The sequence below is a fragment of the Cervus canadensis genome, chromosome 15, assembly GCF_019320065.1.
Source record: "Cervus canadensis isolate Bull #8, Minnesota chromosome 15, ASM1932006v1, whole genome shotgun sequence".
NCBI lineage: Eukaryota > Metazoa > Chordata > Mammalia > Artiodactyla > Cervidae > Cervus > Cervus canadensis.
In genome coordinates this window covers 37,611,102-37,627,094 of record NC_057400.1, presented here as the reverse complement: position 1 = coordinate 37,627,094, position 15,993 = coordinate 37,611,102, and the positions used below count along the sequence as shown (strand labels likewise).

At 39.1% G+C, this 15,993-nt stretch overlaps 1 protein-coding gene across 2 annotated transcripts in view; it reads right to left on the bottom strand.

The window, feature by feature from the left end:
• Positions 1-7,483, bottom strand: part of GALNT5 (polypeptide N-acetylgalactosaminyltransferase 5) — a 41,940-nt gene extending 34,457 nt beyond the window's left edge. For both annotated transcript variants that reach the window (XM_043487754.1, XM_043487755.1), the window contains exon 1: positions 5,464-7,483. In XM_043487754.1, the coding sequence (XP_043343689.1) occupies positions 5,464-7,133 (1,670 nt within the window). In that variant the 5' untranslated portion in view covers positions 7,134-7,483. The remainder of the gene's footprint in view (positions 1-5,463) is intronic.
• Positions 7,484-15,993: the final 8,510 nt, after the last annotated feature.

Genomic DNA, 15,993 nt, shown 5'->3' with positions numbered 1-15,993 from the left:
TGTTTGGTTTCTTGGGGAGATCTCATAGCTTTTCCAGTCAGTTTTAGATAATGTTCTCCTATCACTGAAATCACAAAAGCTATCTCATTTCACCACCTGAAATATTAATCCAATGTAAAACTAAGGATATTGAGCTTCATTTCACTGTTAAGTTTCTTTTTCTTTCAGCCTGGTACACACATTTAGAAGCCTGAAGTGTGGAAAGCTATGTGATCAGTCTATTTTCTCTCTTCAAGCTCCTCCTCCAGTAATTCATTAGTTGTGGTTTTTAATCTCACTGGGATTGGAGGAACAGGGGAGACAGAAATTAAAGATCTAGAAAGGTTTTTCTTTTCCCTCAGTAAATTAGACTGGTTTGTGGCAAATGCATGGTGCTATCTTTTGCTTTTCATATGTGCCAAAAGAAAACTCTCTTTAGCTGTGTAGGAAGGAATCAAATTATTGGTTGACAGTCCCAGCTCTGGGCTAAGAGAATAGGCCCATTTTAATTGCTTTATTGAGGGGCTTGCCAGAATACTGTAGGAAAAGCAAAGCATTAAATTAAACAATCGACTAACATCATGACGATGCCGCAGCGCTAGAGGAACATGCTGTAATTCTTACTGTCCTCTAAAAACCTAAATGCTGGCAGCAAACATGTCCTTGAGTCATTTTTCTCTAAATGCAGATTCAGGAAGTGCACTCTTAAAATAGGTTCCTTTTTGGAGTTTCATCTTCCCTCTAGCTGCAGGCCACAGGACAGACCTCTCTAAGAATTGGCTTGCATTTCCAGTAGGCAGGACTCTGTCTTAGTAAATCCTGTGTGGGTTTATTGATTATTGCTGGCTAAACCAAGCTTCAATACAAGTAGAAACTGCAAGGATTATCTTTTTATAAAGAAAGGGTTAAATATGGAAGTGTGAAATGACTGTCAAAAAAGTATTTTATTTGAAGCATATTTTATAGGCAAAAATTCTAGGCAAAAATGAAATTACATTTTACTTATGGGCAGAAAACTTTCTGATGAATGAAGCAAGGAGATTTTCATCTATTGAAAATCAAAACATTAAAATGCAAGACAAACAACAACAGAAATATGAATTAGTGAATAAACATGACTTAATGAATAGATCATAGTGTTAGAAGAGGACATATTTACCTTAAACAAGACACTAACATATTCTATATATCCAAAATGAAAAATTAGGAAGTTAGTATTAAGTCATTATTACTAATTTGTAAAATGACTTCTCACAAACCTAATTTGAATAGGCATCTATCATTCTTTTTTTAAAAATAGTATCAATTTTCAAAAATCATTTAAGAGAAACTTGTCTTTAAAACCATATTGCATAAACTCGAATCTTTTGAGTGCTCAGCCCTGTGCTCAGTTCTGTTGTTGGTTAGTCACTAAGCTGTGTCTGACTCTTTTGTAATCCCATGAATGGAGCCCTCCAGGTTCCTTCTGTCCATGGCATTTCCCAGGCAAGAATCCTGGAATGCATTGCCATTTCCTCCTCCAGGGGATCTTCCCTGGAGGGATTTCCCAACATAGGGATCAAACCCCCATCTCCTGCACTGACAGGTGGGTTTTTCACCATGAGTGCTCTGTGCTAAGGGGATACAAAATGAAGTAAATGACAGAGTTTCTTCCTGAAGCTTTGAATGTCACTGACAAGGTGAAACAGATTCTCAAGGCTCTGGTTAGTGAAGAGCACACAGTAAGGAGTGTTTTAGAAACAACAAGAGCATGAAGGGTCATCGAAGCACAGAGGTTACAGTCAAATCACGGTACAGGTGGAGGTGAGATACAGTTAGATGTCAAGCAGTGTCAGGTTAGCATCTGGGGGGAAATGGTGAAGACTGCAAGGTGAGGATAGTAGGAAGCTGTGGGAAGGGACCAGTTAAGAAAAACATCAGTGGGTAGTAATGAACTTGATGTGTAGAAAAAGATCATGAGACTAACTATCCTTATGCTGAAGGCCCACATTGGAGAGACTGGCATACACCATAAATGATAGCCACAGGGCAAGGGGTAGAAATCTGGGTGGCACTAAAAAGGAGAGTAAAATAATGCTGATGACAGAAAGGGGTTTGTGCTTTTGAAAAAGGCCATTACTGCATCTCAACACCTTAGAATGGTTCTTTGGGACTCAGGAGAAAAGGAGAGAAGAGCAGGTTTTAAAAACAGTCTGATTTTAGAACAAGAGCAGGAGAAGTTGTCCTAGAAATCCTGCTTCTCTCTTCTCTATGTTACCTTCATACTAGGGTATCACTTAAATCATCATTCTTAAGAACTAGTAACTACTTATTATCTTTACCAGGGGGGAACTAAATCAAAACAAATATACTAGCAAACCTATGGTTTTTAATCCTTGTTTTGATTCAATGTATATTCAATAGCCAGTTATGATACAAATTTGGGGGAAATGAAAGAAGCAGTAAGGGAGATAGTTCCCAGATCTCTTAAAGTTTAAAGGTTTCAGTGGATTGTTACTGCAACTAATTTTAAGCCCAGTTCTTCTGTATTCTTATAGATTTCTTTCCTTTTCTTTCTTTTCTCTTCTCCCCCCTTCTCTTTCACATACACACATATATATATATATATTCTTACTATATTCTATAGCAATTTCTCCCACGCAGACTTTTAGAAATTATTATCTCAAAAAATCTTGTAAGTGTGTACTTATAAGCATCTCATATACCTTTTGAGCAAAGCTGGAAAAAAATAAAATCAAAATAAGAAAACTTTAAATCATGCCAACCTGAAGAATCAAATGTTTTTCACCTGTATTTTCTTCCAACCTTTATCCATTTGAATACATAATTTGCACATACTTGTAGTCAGTGTTTGGATAAAAGAAAAGAAAAATTATCTATTCTCTTTCCTGTAAGAATGGCACAAAAGGGGCTCTGTACATAGGATCCCTGTTGGTTAAACTGTCGCCTCCATCCTGTTGGAAGAGTAGAGCATCAGATAGGCAGCTTGCTAGGGGCACCTATATTTAGCCAAGGTGGGTTGTGTGATAAGAGGGAGGGGCCCTGGCCACACGCTGTCTGACTCATGCTCTCAAGCACACGTGTCACTTTCTCCTACAGTTGGGACAGCCTCCTTCAGAAAAGAGAGCCTGACTGTGACTTTCCTGGGCAGCAACCCTTAGCTTCCACAGATCAAATTTTAGAAAATAACAAGCACTGGAAGCCATTGAGCCTCCAATAAATCACACGGACGATAACATCATTATTGCTTGCTTTGGCTCTCATACAATTGCCCTTTCTCTGGTTTGGAACTGAAGCCTGGACTTCTGTGCAGTGTCTGATTTTTTTCCCCCAAGCTCCATAGCAGTCTGCCAGACCACAGAAGGGATATTAAAATAAAGCTACTTTACTACTTCATTCCCTGGCATTTTGTATTCAAAGTTGCCATGGATAGTATATGGCCATCTAGTATTATGCTACATAGGGTATGTAAAGTAATTTGCCATTCATAGTGGCATATATAGTATATGCTATATACTGGCATATTTGAATATGCCATATGTAGTATATATATATATATGTATAGTAATATAGTGATAAGTGTGTGTGTGTTCAGTTGCTCAGCTGTGTCCGACTCCTTGGGGCCCCATGGACTGTAGCCCATCAGGCTCCTCTGTCCATGAGATTTCCCAGGCAGGAATCCTGGAGTGGGTAGACATTTCCTACTACAGGGACTTCCTGACCTAGGGATCAAACCTGCCTTTTCTGTGTCATTGGCAGGCGGATTCTTTACCACTGTGCTGCATGGGAAGCCCCAGTATAGTGATATAGTATATCATAAATATATGTGATATATTTGACATGTGATATATGGGATTTCAGATCAAAGCTGGTCCAACATAATTTGGGGGACTTTTTGTTGTAGTAATTAGCAAGAGATGGGCAAACAATAGCACAACATAATTTTGAGCATGGGTTTTAATCATTTCTCTACAATGACTAGTTCTATGAATACAGACAATACAGCCTACCAGGGCCTCAGTTTTTTCATATTTATTTTGGGATTTTAGGTATATTTGTGTTCTCCTCAAGGTTGTGAGTTTCAGCAGGGAGAGGAACATGAATGGCAGAGTGATTGTTCTAAACAGGTGATTAAGGCATGGCCGATAGACATCTGCCAATGGCTAAGAGCTGCAAATGATTAACGTCATTTACTTCATCATCATGAAGTTAACATCATAACTTCATTAACAATGAAGAGACCCTTCTTCCCAGTATGAATACAGGCACATCTCTATCTGCCTTCTTCCTAGTAACACTGATACCCAGATCACAAAGAAGAGTTGTTTACTTTTACAGAGGCCAAACAAGGGCATTATTTACATACCACATATTGTAAGTCTGAACTGACACTCCCTAATTTCAACTTCTTGACAAACATTGTTTGGCTCAGGAATCGAATATCAAGGCATATATGGAACTGTTTTAACAATTAATGGGTACTGAACATGTGGCTACAACATATGGCTCATACCTTCACTTATGAGTGGGCCAAAAAGAGCCAGGAACTAACTATGTTTGAATCAGATCAGGTTCTGTGATCTACCTTTCAGTTACAGGAATTTAATTCTTTAAAACCTGGTTCACGAAGACTCATTGGGCAGCAGTAGAGCTCGGTTACCTTGGGAAAGTGACATAGTTTCTGAGTGTCCTCACTTGTTCATTTGACCCCATAATATCCGCCACCTCCTTTGCAGGGCTCTTATGAAGTTCATGTGATTTGTATGCAGTTGCTTCATAAATGGTGAAACTCTAGAAATATAAAATATATTCTTGTGTGTCCCACAGGTGTTTGCTACTTATTAGCTGATTGACTTTTTCCAACATTATTATTCCTGCATTGCTGAGCTCCTGAGCTATCTACCATCCTCATCTCTAAAGGCCATTAAATTCTAGGGAGTAGAGTCATGTCTTCACTTGCTATTATGATAATCATTACTCACAATTAGGCAGAATTCTACTGCTTAAAATATGATTCCAGAGAGGCCTAGAAGGCTCCTTCTCCATGCTCCTTTTCCAAATAGACTTCTGACAAACTTGCTAGTAATAAAAAGTTCCAAAATTGAGAATTCACTTCATTGTCACTGTTTTAATGAAATTACATTTTAAGCTCTACCATTCATATACACCTTATTAGGAACTGAGCTCCTCTTATCATTTTAGTGGGTTTTTGATACAGAAAAGGGAACAGAACCATGAGCTAACAGGGATGAGGGCCAAAGTCTCAGAGAAGTAAAGGAGTAAAGAGAGTTCATTGGGTCTACCTACAGATGGCAGAACTTTTCTCTGGGAGGATGGTAGACTATCTGAACTCTGCCTAGTGATTACTGTTTCTCTAATTCACTAGGCAACCAAAAATCACACAGAATTATCTAGAAATAAATCTTTTCTATATAAGACCCGAAATACCTGGGGCTGAGGAAGGAGAAGAGAAATGGGTCTTACCCAGCAGGTCTTGTGTCTTCAATGGCTCTGTCCACTGGGATCAAATCACTGAGGTAGACATTGAAATTTCCTTCTTTCCATCTTCTTTCCACCTCCTTCTCCTTTCCGTGGGGAACAACTACTGGACGTCCAAACTGACCTGGAGCTTTGGGGTCCCTTGGAGCAAGTGTCACATCAATTCTTAACACACGGTGCATTCTGCCATCTTCAGAGGAAAGGGCTTTTGTCTGACTTTGGTTGAGTCGCGCAGGCTGGGTCTTGGCAGTTAAGTTGATCCTTACTAACTCCTGTCCCCCAGTTAAGGCTTGATTGGTTTGATACACTGCTGCTCTCTGAAGAGCAAGTGAAGAGAAAGATGCCTCATTGCTCTTCCTGCCAGTGAGTTTCTCTTGGCTTTTGCCCAATAATATAGGAGATATAGTTTTGGTGTTGGAACTGGGGACCTCTTGGGTGTCTGTCTTTAGCTCCTCCTCCTTGGTTATAATTACAACATGGCTTTCAGACAAATTGAGTTTCTTCCCATCAGCCAGCTTGGCTCCGTCATCTTTCAGCAAGCCTCCCCACTGTATCACATTAATAGATTGCTTCTTTAAGTGATCTGAATTGGCAATGAACTTGGAAAAGGTAAGGTTCTTATTGGCTTTGTGCTTATTTGCATTCAGTTCTTTGCTCTGAGTCTCAGTTTTATTTAAGGCAATGGCTTCCCTGGGTCTTGGCACTGGTGGGCTGGCAGGGTAGGTCCTTTCATTTCCTCCTGCGTGGTACTGCTGCTTTGATCTGTCATTACCAAGACTGACGGTCACATCTGGGTACCTCTCAGCTGCTTGCTTTGATGTGTCACTGTTGAGACCATGGCTCTTTGGGCCCTGCTTGTTTATAGCGACAGGTCCTGTGTGCACAGATATTTTGGCCAGTGGAGTTCCCCTTACTACAATGAATGGAGTTTTCTCAAGCCCCTGAGCTGTCGTTTGCTTTGGCGTCATGGGGCGAGAGGAAACTGCAGGTCGGATGTCTCGCCCCTCTGTCTTCCACTTGGTAAAAGTCACTGGGTGAGTCTGCCTAGATGCAGGATGCCACAAAGGCGCAACCTTGCCTCTTCCCGGGGCGTTCTGTACTTTTCTTTCCTTCTGGGTTTGGTCCAAATCATCCTCGACCTTGAGCTTACTCTCCTCAGTCTTCCTAAAGTTCTCTTTGCCCCACACGCCCTTCCCGTGTCCCTTCGGTGGGGGCTTCATCGCGCTCCTGCTGCTGTCCAGGCTCTTCACCTGGTCTGACTGAACTCTGAACCCTGCCCGCTCCCTCCGAACAACGTCTTCCTTCAGGATCTGAGTGTTGATCTCGCTGAATGAGAGGCGGAGAGCTGCCATGTCAAAGAGCAGCCAGATGACAGAAGCTGCGAATATAAATGCCAGGACTCGCCCACTTCCTCGGAAAAACTTGCGGATCTTGTTCATGGTACAAAGGCTTCCCTTGCAGCCTGCCCTCCCTCTGCGCCTGCTTACCTTGAGTGGAGAGGGAGCTGAAGTCGTATCAGTAGCAGCAGCTGCAGCAGCCAAGTTGCCAGAAAGCGCCCCCCTCCCGTGAACACAGCAGGAAGCAGCCGTCCAAGGGGAGAGCTCAGCTCCCGCCGCTTGTCGGTCTTTGCCTGCGTGGCATTCCACGGAGAGCATCCGTGCCTGCTCAGCTGGCCCCTGGAGAAGCCCTGCCCGATACTGCCCTTTGGCCACTCTGGGAGCAGTCGATTCCAGCCACCGGACAGTTCAACAGATCACTCATCTCATCTCCACGAGCCCATGTCCACCTTCCTACAAGCCCCAGGAAAGGTGGGGGCCCAGCTGGGGCTGCGGCTTCTCTCCTCCCAGTTCTCGGTCTGCACACTGTAACTCAACACCACTTCTCATAAGGAAAACATTTCAAGCCATTACCCAGAAAACTTCATTCAGCTCTCACCTTCTGTGTTATGTGAGAGTGTGTTTGTTTTCAGAGCAATTAAAGAAAGCTATCTAACTTGGAGGGCATGTGTTCCTGGTTTGTAACCCCACCTACCACAGTCCTGTTTATTAACCCTGTTGTGCCCATGTCTCCAAGTAATTCGCCCCAGCAGTTATTGGCCTCGATGTTTCAGCTTTGAGAGGTAACAGCTTAGAGAACGGTCCAGGCAATCCTCCATACCAGAGATGGGTGTATTCACAATGCTTCTTTGAGGCAGGGTAATCAAAATGTTTTTTTGGAAGTCAGCTTTTTGTTTTAAATGATTTAATCTATTTTATTGCTAGATTCATTAAGCATAAACTTAATTTGTCACATTGCTGTAAAATTGCTAAACTCTTACGGGGTTTGGGTGCTTATCTTGTCACAGATGCAACAGTTTGCAGACTGAATCAGAAATCTGGATCAGCCCCTTGAGTGGCGCTGGAGGACTGGTGATAGAACCCTGGTTCCCACAGCTTTGTAACGGAATCTCATGGAAGAAACCTTCCCAAATTCTGATCAATTGGTGGGGGGAAGGAGTAAAGATGACCATTGGTCTGCACTATGCTTTTTAGAAGCTTCCCGCATCTTTCTAATGTACAGCCAAAGTTGAGAAACACTGTGCTGTGCTGTGATTAGTCCCTCAGTCAGGTTCGACCCTTTGTGACTCCATGGACAGTAGCCTGACCGGTTCCCCTGTTCATGGGGATTCTCCAGACAAAAATACTGGAGCTGGTTACCATGCCCTAGAATAAAATGCCTCACTGTAGTTTTTTGGGTTTTTTAACTCTGCCCACAATTTTTGTGAAATTTTCTCCCAGACAGAGTAAAACCTAATAAAAACTATATATTCCCAGAACCATTCAATCAGAATCTGCCTTTTTATAAGTTTAACTTATATTTTATATTAGAGTATAGGTGATTTATATTGCAGTATAGGTGATTTACAATGCTGGGTTAGTATACAGCAAAGTGATTCAGTTCTACATGTATTTATGTCTGTTCTTTTTCAAGAGTCTGCATTTTAACCTCACCTGCAATAAATTCTGTCCCTAAAATTTGAGAGGCACTGCCCAGGAGCACTGTCCTCTAAGGGTCTCTGGGTGATCTACAGATAGTGATGCCACGTATTACTGCAGTGTTAGGAGCAGTATAGCGTCCTTGCTTTGAGATATACTTAGGCTCCCATAGACTTGGGATTATAGAAAGGAAAGATTTTGAATTTTTTTCTACTTACACATTGTCTTTCATAGACAAAATTAGTTTGTATTTTACCCCATGGGAAGGAACCCAGATAAACGCACACATGGTAATGTGTTTCTTGAATCTCTGATTTTTCTTTTCACTCAGTGCCTACCCTCCAGTTTGGAATGCATCCATGGCAGTGTTGATGGCTTAGTCATTTCCTCCATGCATCCATGCCTCCATTTACCCATCCTTCCAACATTTTGTTGAGTCTGTCCCATCACTCAGGCCCTGTTTTGGGTGTTGAAAGATATTGAGTAAGAACGACCTAGTTCTTATCTTTGAGCTCTCACAGTCTAGTGGGGGACATAGACAGATAGGTAATAAGTACCATGAAACACAGAATAAGTTGTATGAGAGAACTATATCCTGGATTCTTTGGGGATGATTTTGGGTAAAGTTATCCTTAGACTTGAAGGATAAATACGAACATAATTATCTCTGTTCATACTGTGTTCCAGAAAAAGAAATATTAGCTAGATGGTGAAAAACAGATAAATTAGCAAAAACATAGAAGTGAAGAGAGAGTACTTATGGTCATAGTACTTATGGGAAGCATGCATTTCTAAGAACCAACATGATTGGGCTTCCCTGGTGGCTTAGTGGTAAAGAATCTGCCTGTAATGCAGGAGACGTGGGTTTGATCCCTAGGTAGGGAAGATCCCCTGAAGAAGGGAATGGCAACCCACTCTAATATTCCTGTCAGGATAATCCCATGGACAGAGAAGCCTGGTGGGCTACAGTCCACGGGGTCGCAAAGCGTTGGACATGTCTTAGCGACTAAACAACAACAACAACAACATGATTGGAAAATCAGGGTTATGTGTATGTGTGTACCCCATATGCCCCAAACTCTTTGCTAAGCTCTTTCCATTGAGTATCTTATTCAATATTCACAACAATCCAATGGGAAAGATATGATTCTAGTCATCACTTTGTAGTAAAAACAAAAACTTAGAGAGGTGAAAAAGTAATGGCAGTAGTTGGATTCGGAGTGAATGAGTATATGATGCTACAGTCCCTGTGCTTAAATACTACGCAGTACTGCTTCTCTAGCTCTACGACCTTGCAAGGTAGCTCATTTTATGTGTTTACCTAGCTATACGAAAGGAAATTATTTCTGTTTTGCAGATGAATGCAAAGACTAGAGAAAATTAAAGTTCTTGTCATTTGAATGTGCTCTCTAAATGATAGTCACTGCCATTAATACTGTTGCTGATACTTTGTTGTGATAGGAATGTGGGGTGCATGTGGGAGAAAGCATACGCGTTCGTCACAAAAACTGAATAGGGGACTGATGACTAACATGCCTTTGGCAATAGGACAAGAAGTACATCTGAGCATTTTATTTTTTTCTTGCTGTTCTTATTTTCCTTTTATTATGGATTGAATCAATAAACAGTTGTTCACTAACTCCCTACATGCTCAAAGCATGAAGGAGGTGACATTGTGTCTGCCCCCAGTGACCTTAAAACTGCCATGAATAGAACCTTTGCAACATAACACAGCTATTTAGGATCCACTTTCCCAAATAAAGTAGGAAATTTTTTTTTCAGTGTCATGGATAAGTGGCTTGCATTACATATTTAAAAACTATGAATATAGAATGCTTTGAAAATACTTTCCAAGATTTAAGTCTTATCTAACCATATCCCCACCCCAAACGAAAGCTGGAATTGCTCAAACTCCTATTTGAAAAGTCAACACTTGTTACATCCTTACTATGTCTGACAGCTTTAAAACACAGCTTAAAAAATATCCTATGTCTTCTGTATTCATTTGATCTAAAAACAATGATTTATTCCTCTTTCACTCTCTAGTCTGTCCATATTAATTGAAACATAAATTACTTGCAGGAGGAGAGAAATATGTTAAGAAAATTAAAGGAAATTCTTGGCTTATCTACCCTAAGTAAAGCTCCTTATTAACTGTGGCTTAGTCTTCCTCTCCTCCTGACATAGAATTCAGGATAAGACAGAGTATACAAGAGAGGAAAGAAACGTTGCCAAAATTCCTAGAAAAGAAGGAGTGGAATGATAGACCTGTCTCCAGTACTGATTTGACCATTAATATACATGAACACCGATATGTCACACTTGAAAGAGCTTCTCTAAAGGCTTATTCCCAGCATTTTCCACATCTTTTGTCCAGTGAGTCTGTAAGAATCTGTAAGGATGACAGAAGTTGATTATAAGCCCCTCTATAGACGCAATACTAGGTATTTTCAGAAATTCAGTAAAAAAAATCTCTGCTGGTGGTCCCCACCACCTATACATTTCTCCTCTTTTTCTTCCCCTTTTAGCTGGACTCCCATGATGTTCACAGCAATGACAAAGTAGGAATAAAAAGGAATGGAAAACAAAGAAATTAACAACTTTTACCTTTATAAGAGTAGTCAAAATACAGTTTATCCAACAGATGGACTTTTATATAAATAAAAGATTCTTTTTTGGCTTAGTTGTATAATTTCCATATTACCAGAAGAGAACTAAATATATAGGTGTGTTAGGTACTCCTGGTTGTCATCCCCAATGGTAGACTTACCTGTTCAAATTTCACAAGGATCTGCACACACTTAGTTCAAGTGGGTATCATTCTAAAACCCTAGGGCTATGAAGTGGTCCTTGGGAGGCTTTTGAAGGGGGTTCCCTAATTCTAATTTTAAGTCCACCTATGTAGTAAAAAATTAAAAATACATAGTTTAGTTTCTTCTTCTGTAAAATGAGTATATCAGCAGAAGGATCTGTCCTTAAACTCTATCTGTTTGCTATAGGAATTATCATGTTGATAGCTATCATTTATTGAGAATTTACTGAGTGCCTGACACTGGATTCTCCTAGACCAAATTGCGAACTGTTTAGCAGGACAGTTCTACACATAGTTAGAGTAGAATCTGTGTACCTTTCTTCTGCTTCCATGGTGAATATCTCTGAATCATTTTTATTGATAATCAGTAGGAGTTCAATAAACATTTTTAAAAATTTCTCCTCTCAAATTTCCCCAAATGGAGCGCAGAATATTAGAAGTGCTGGTTTCAGTTCCCTGGATTTGTATCTAAAAACTCTCTCAGAATATTTGAATGTTTTTTGACTATGTGAAGTATATTCTGAATAACCAATAGCTATTGACTTTTATAATATTTACTCAATTGCTTACCCTTAATTATAAAAGATATAAAAGGAAATATATTTAAAGGTGTATTCTTTACAGAATAATGAGAATCTACAGATGTATCACTGAATTTGAATTTAGATTTAAATCCGGAGATGCCAGTTAAAGACATGGGATGAAGAAATTATTTACTTGGGAAATTTGAATGGGAAACCTAAGTAAATATTAAATATCATTTTGCTTTTTCATTTTAATATGATCATTTTTTTCCTTCAGAATTCTTTTTTTTTGGTAAAAAGAGAAGTTGAATTCAAAAAAATAACATGGTCTTGTGAACAAAATTTATGAAAAAAAAAAGTTGAAAATGATAATTTAAAAGCTGAAGTTTTATAAAATCCATGGGTAGCATAAATATAAAAATGATAATTTTATTACAATTTAACTGATTCTTCCAGTAAAGATGGATGAATACAACTGGCAGCCATAGATGCACTGGTATATGTATCCTTTTTTATAAGATTTGGAAGCTGGTTAACAAACAACCTCACCGTCTAAAGTCCACAGAATGAAGACTACTGTGATCTTCCCTCCAACATATATCCTTGAAAAATTTTCCCATGTTAGTGATGGTAAATCATAATCCATTTAGCCCGAGTTTGAAGAAAGCAAGCCCTCTACCAACGAAAGATAATACACTGTGCTTAGACCTTAGATTTCATTAGTATTTGAAGAGTGGAGTCTAGCCAACATTTGTGCTTTATAGGTCCATCACCAACTTTAATTTTTTAATATTTTATTTTGATTAAGAAACATTTAATAAATTAAGAATAAGACATCTATTGAGTATCCACCTTAGATAAAGAACTGTACTAGTTATCAGAAGGGGAAAAAATTGCCCTAAGAAACAGGTTGTGTATGAACCCAAGACTTTTAACTCAAATACTAAGTTAACAGAGCCATTGGTATTGGTTAACTATAAATTTGGAGGAAAAAGGAAAATAGCCCAGGATGACTCTGATAAAGGCTGTACTAATGCAGACAGAAAAGGTATGGAGAACAATGAGAGTTTGGAAAAAAAAAAAGAAGTTCAGATAGTAACACGCTGGGATTGAAATACATGTGGAATATGTAACCATGTATATAGTGAGCAAGTATTTATTGAGTGCCAACCATGCACTAGGCTCTAGGAAAACTAAGAAGCTGAAACTCACAGTTTAATGCAGTTATTTTCAATTTTTTTCACATCAAAAAATCTCATGGTTAAGGATATAGATTCTCATCTACTCTCAACAATTGTGAGGTTGGATAGAGGGCACAGGAATCTAAATGCTTAACTAGAGTATCAAATGAGTTTGATATGAATGGATCAAAACCTACACTTGGTTCAGTGGCAGAGGCAAAATATTTATATTAAAATGGGAAAGGTGAAACAAACAACTATTAATAATTTATCAGGGTGGTTAGGAAGGCTTTCTGGTGGTAATGATTGAGTGTGAATTCACCTTACAGATAGGGAAGGGGAAACTTAGGAAGAATATTCCAGCAGAGGAAAAAGCAGCCTCAAAGCACTGAGGGAGAAATACTTGAGAATGACATGGATGAATAACTGTTTGAAATAACTGGATTCTATAGTGGATTGCCAAGCAATGAGGCACAGATTGTTGGCTGCACCTGGGTTGTGATATGCTCTTAGGTCAAGTTGGGGTTTAGAAATTTTCTTGGGACGTGGGAGGGGAGATCGGGATGGGGAATACATGTAAATCCATGGCTGATTCATGTCAATGTATGACAAAAACCACTACAATATTGTAAAGTAATTAGCCTCCAACTAATAAAAATAAATGAAAAAAAAAAAAAAAGAAATTTTCTCTTTCAGGGAATAGAAGCATTTGGAGCATTTTTAAAGTTGGAGTGTGACACACTCATGTTTTTTGATAGAAAACTAGTGGCTATATGGAGAATTGGTAATAGGTAAGCTGTAGGCTGAAAGCCCAGTTAGAATGAATGCTCCCTATCCACTTTCACTGCCCTTCTTGCCATCAGTCTAATCAGACATGGAATAAAATCTAAACTTTAATTGTAGGTGTTTAGACTGTTTAAAAGATATTTTTCTAGATACACAGGATCATTTCCTATTAAAAGAATGGGCCTTATTAAATACACAAACTCTTAGAATACAGATAAAGCACACAATAAGTGCCTCTGCATGTGTGTGTAATCTCAGTCACTCGGTTGCTCAGTTGTGTCCAATTCTTTGTGACCTCGTGAACTGTAGCCCACTAGGCCACTCTGTCCATGGAATTTTCCAGGCAAGAATACTGGAGTGGGTTGCCATTTCCTACTCTAGGGGATCTTCCTGATCCAGGGATCAAATCTGTGTCACCTGTGTCTCCTGCATGTACGGGTGGATTCTTTACCACTGAGCCGACTGAATGCCTCTACCCCATCTTTAAAAGCCTAGGGTATGTTTAACTTTTAAGAAACTTCCAAAGTATTTTCCAAAAAAATTATATCAGCAGTTTTATATTTCTGCCAATACTGTATGAGAGGTCCAGTTGCTCCAAATTCAACATTTGGCTTTTTAATGTTTGTCTTTCTTTGGGTATGCAGTTGCATCAATTTGTGGTTTTAAATTTATGTTTTCCTAGCCACTAAATAACAATAGCAATAACTAATGATATCGAGCAAATCTTCATGTGCTTGTTGGTCATCTGCATAAATTCTTTGATAAAGGACCTATTCATACCTTTTGCCCATTTCTAATGAATTAATTTTGCTATCTATTAGGGACACAAAGGCACTTTTAAAGATGATAGATTATTGCGATCCTGGTGATAGTTTCCTGTGTAACACAACATCAAAATTTATCAAATCGTACACCTTAAAACATGCACTTCACTGTATGTCTATTATACCTCTATAAAGCATTAAGAAATGAAGAATAAAAATAATTCTTAACAAGAAGACAAGTTAAGCATTTTAGTTTCATAACACTTCAGATGGGACAAAAATGGGAGTAGCCATTAGTATAGCCTGAATTTTTACAAGAAATCAGGTCCTAGTTCTCTGTCCTAAGAAGGATCTGCAGTCCTGTTAGAGGGTCTCATCTGGGCCATGCAGAATCTATGACTTGTGTTGCTGTGTTGCTTCAGACTATCTGGGAAAGCAGGCTCTGTGTAATTGTGGTTATTTCTTAAGCATTAATGTACATTTTCTTGTTTAATGTCCAACACTCACTAGATTTTAGGTTCCATGAAAGCAAAGACTGAATTTCTTTTACTTACCACTGTATCTTTAGAGTCTACTACTCAATCAATACTACTTTTCACAGTGTTCTGGGCACCAAGAATACGAAAGTGACTAAGCCAGAGAAGTTCCATCATCTTGCAGTTCACACACAACAAAGTAAACAGACATAAATATGTAATTTTAGGTACTCATGCATGCTAGAAAGAAAATGAAAGGAAATAGGGAAAGAAAAATGAGAATATAAATCAGGGAAACCTCTTTTAAGAGGTAACATCTGAGCAGTAACCTGAATAAAGTAAGAGAGTGAGTGAGCCATGAGAAAATCTGGGGGAAGAGATTCCAGATGGTAAAAACAAAAATCAAGATCTGAAATTGGAAGCAAGCCTGGCATTTTGGGGACTGATAAGAATGTGAGTGTAGCTAGAGTAGAATGAGTGAGGAGGGTGGAAGGAGATGAAGAAGTAGGCAGGGTCCAGATTTCCTAGCTAATTTATTGTGTATATGATTCAATTGGTTGAAAGAGTGGACTAACATTTATAGCACTACCTATATTACCTCACGTAGTCATTACTTAAAATCAACTTTATGATTTAGGTGCTGCTATCTCCACTTTATAGGTAAGAAAACTGAGACACAGTGGGATTAAGGAACCTGTCAAAGGTCACACAGCCAGCCAAGTAGTAGTGGGTTCAGGATGTGAACTCAGGATGTGTTCTGGATCCTCTATATCAGTGTTTCTCAATCCCTTTCTCATTATCAGAGCCCACTCCTTGGGAGAAAAAATAATTTAAAACTCTCCCCAAAGAGAGAGAATTTAAATATAGGAAATACTACTTTGTATTTCTAACCCTAACCCTAACCCTAAGCTTTGGAGGGCCAGAACCCATTGCAATATTGTAGAATGTTTTTATCCCCCAAGAACTAATTTTTGGCCTCTTGAAGGTGATAACAGCT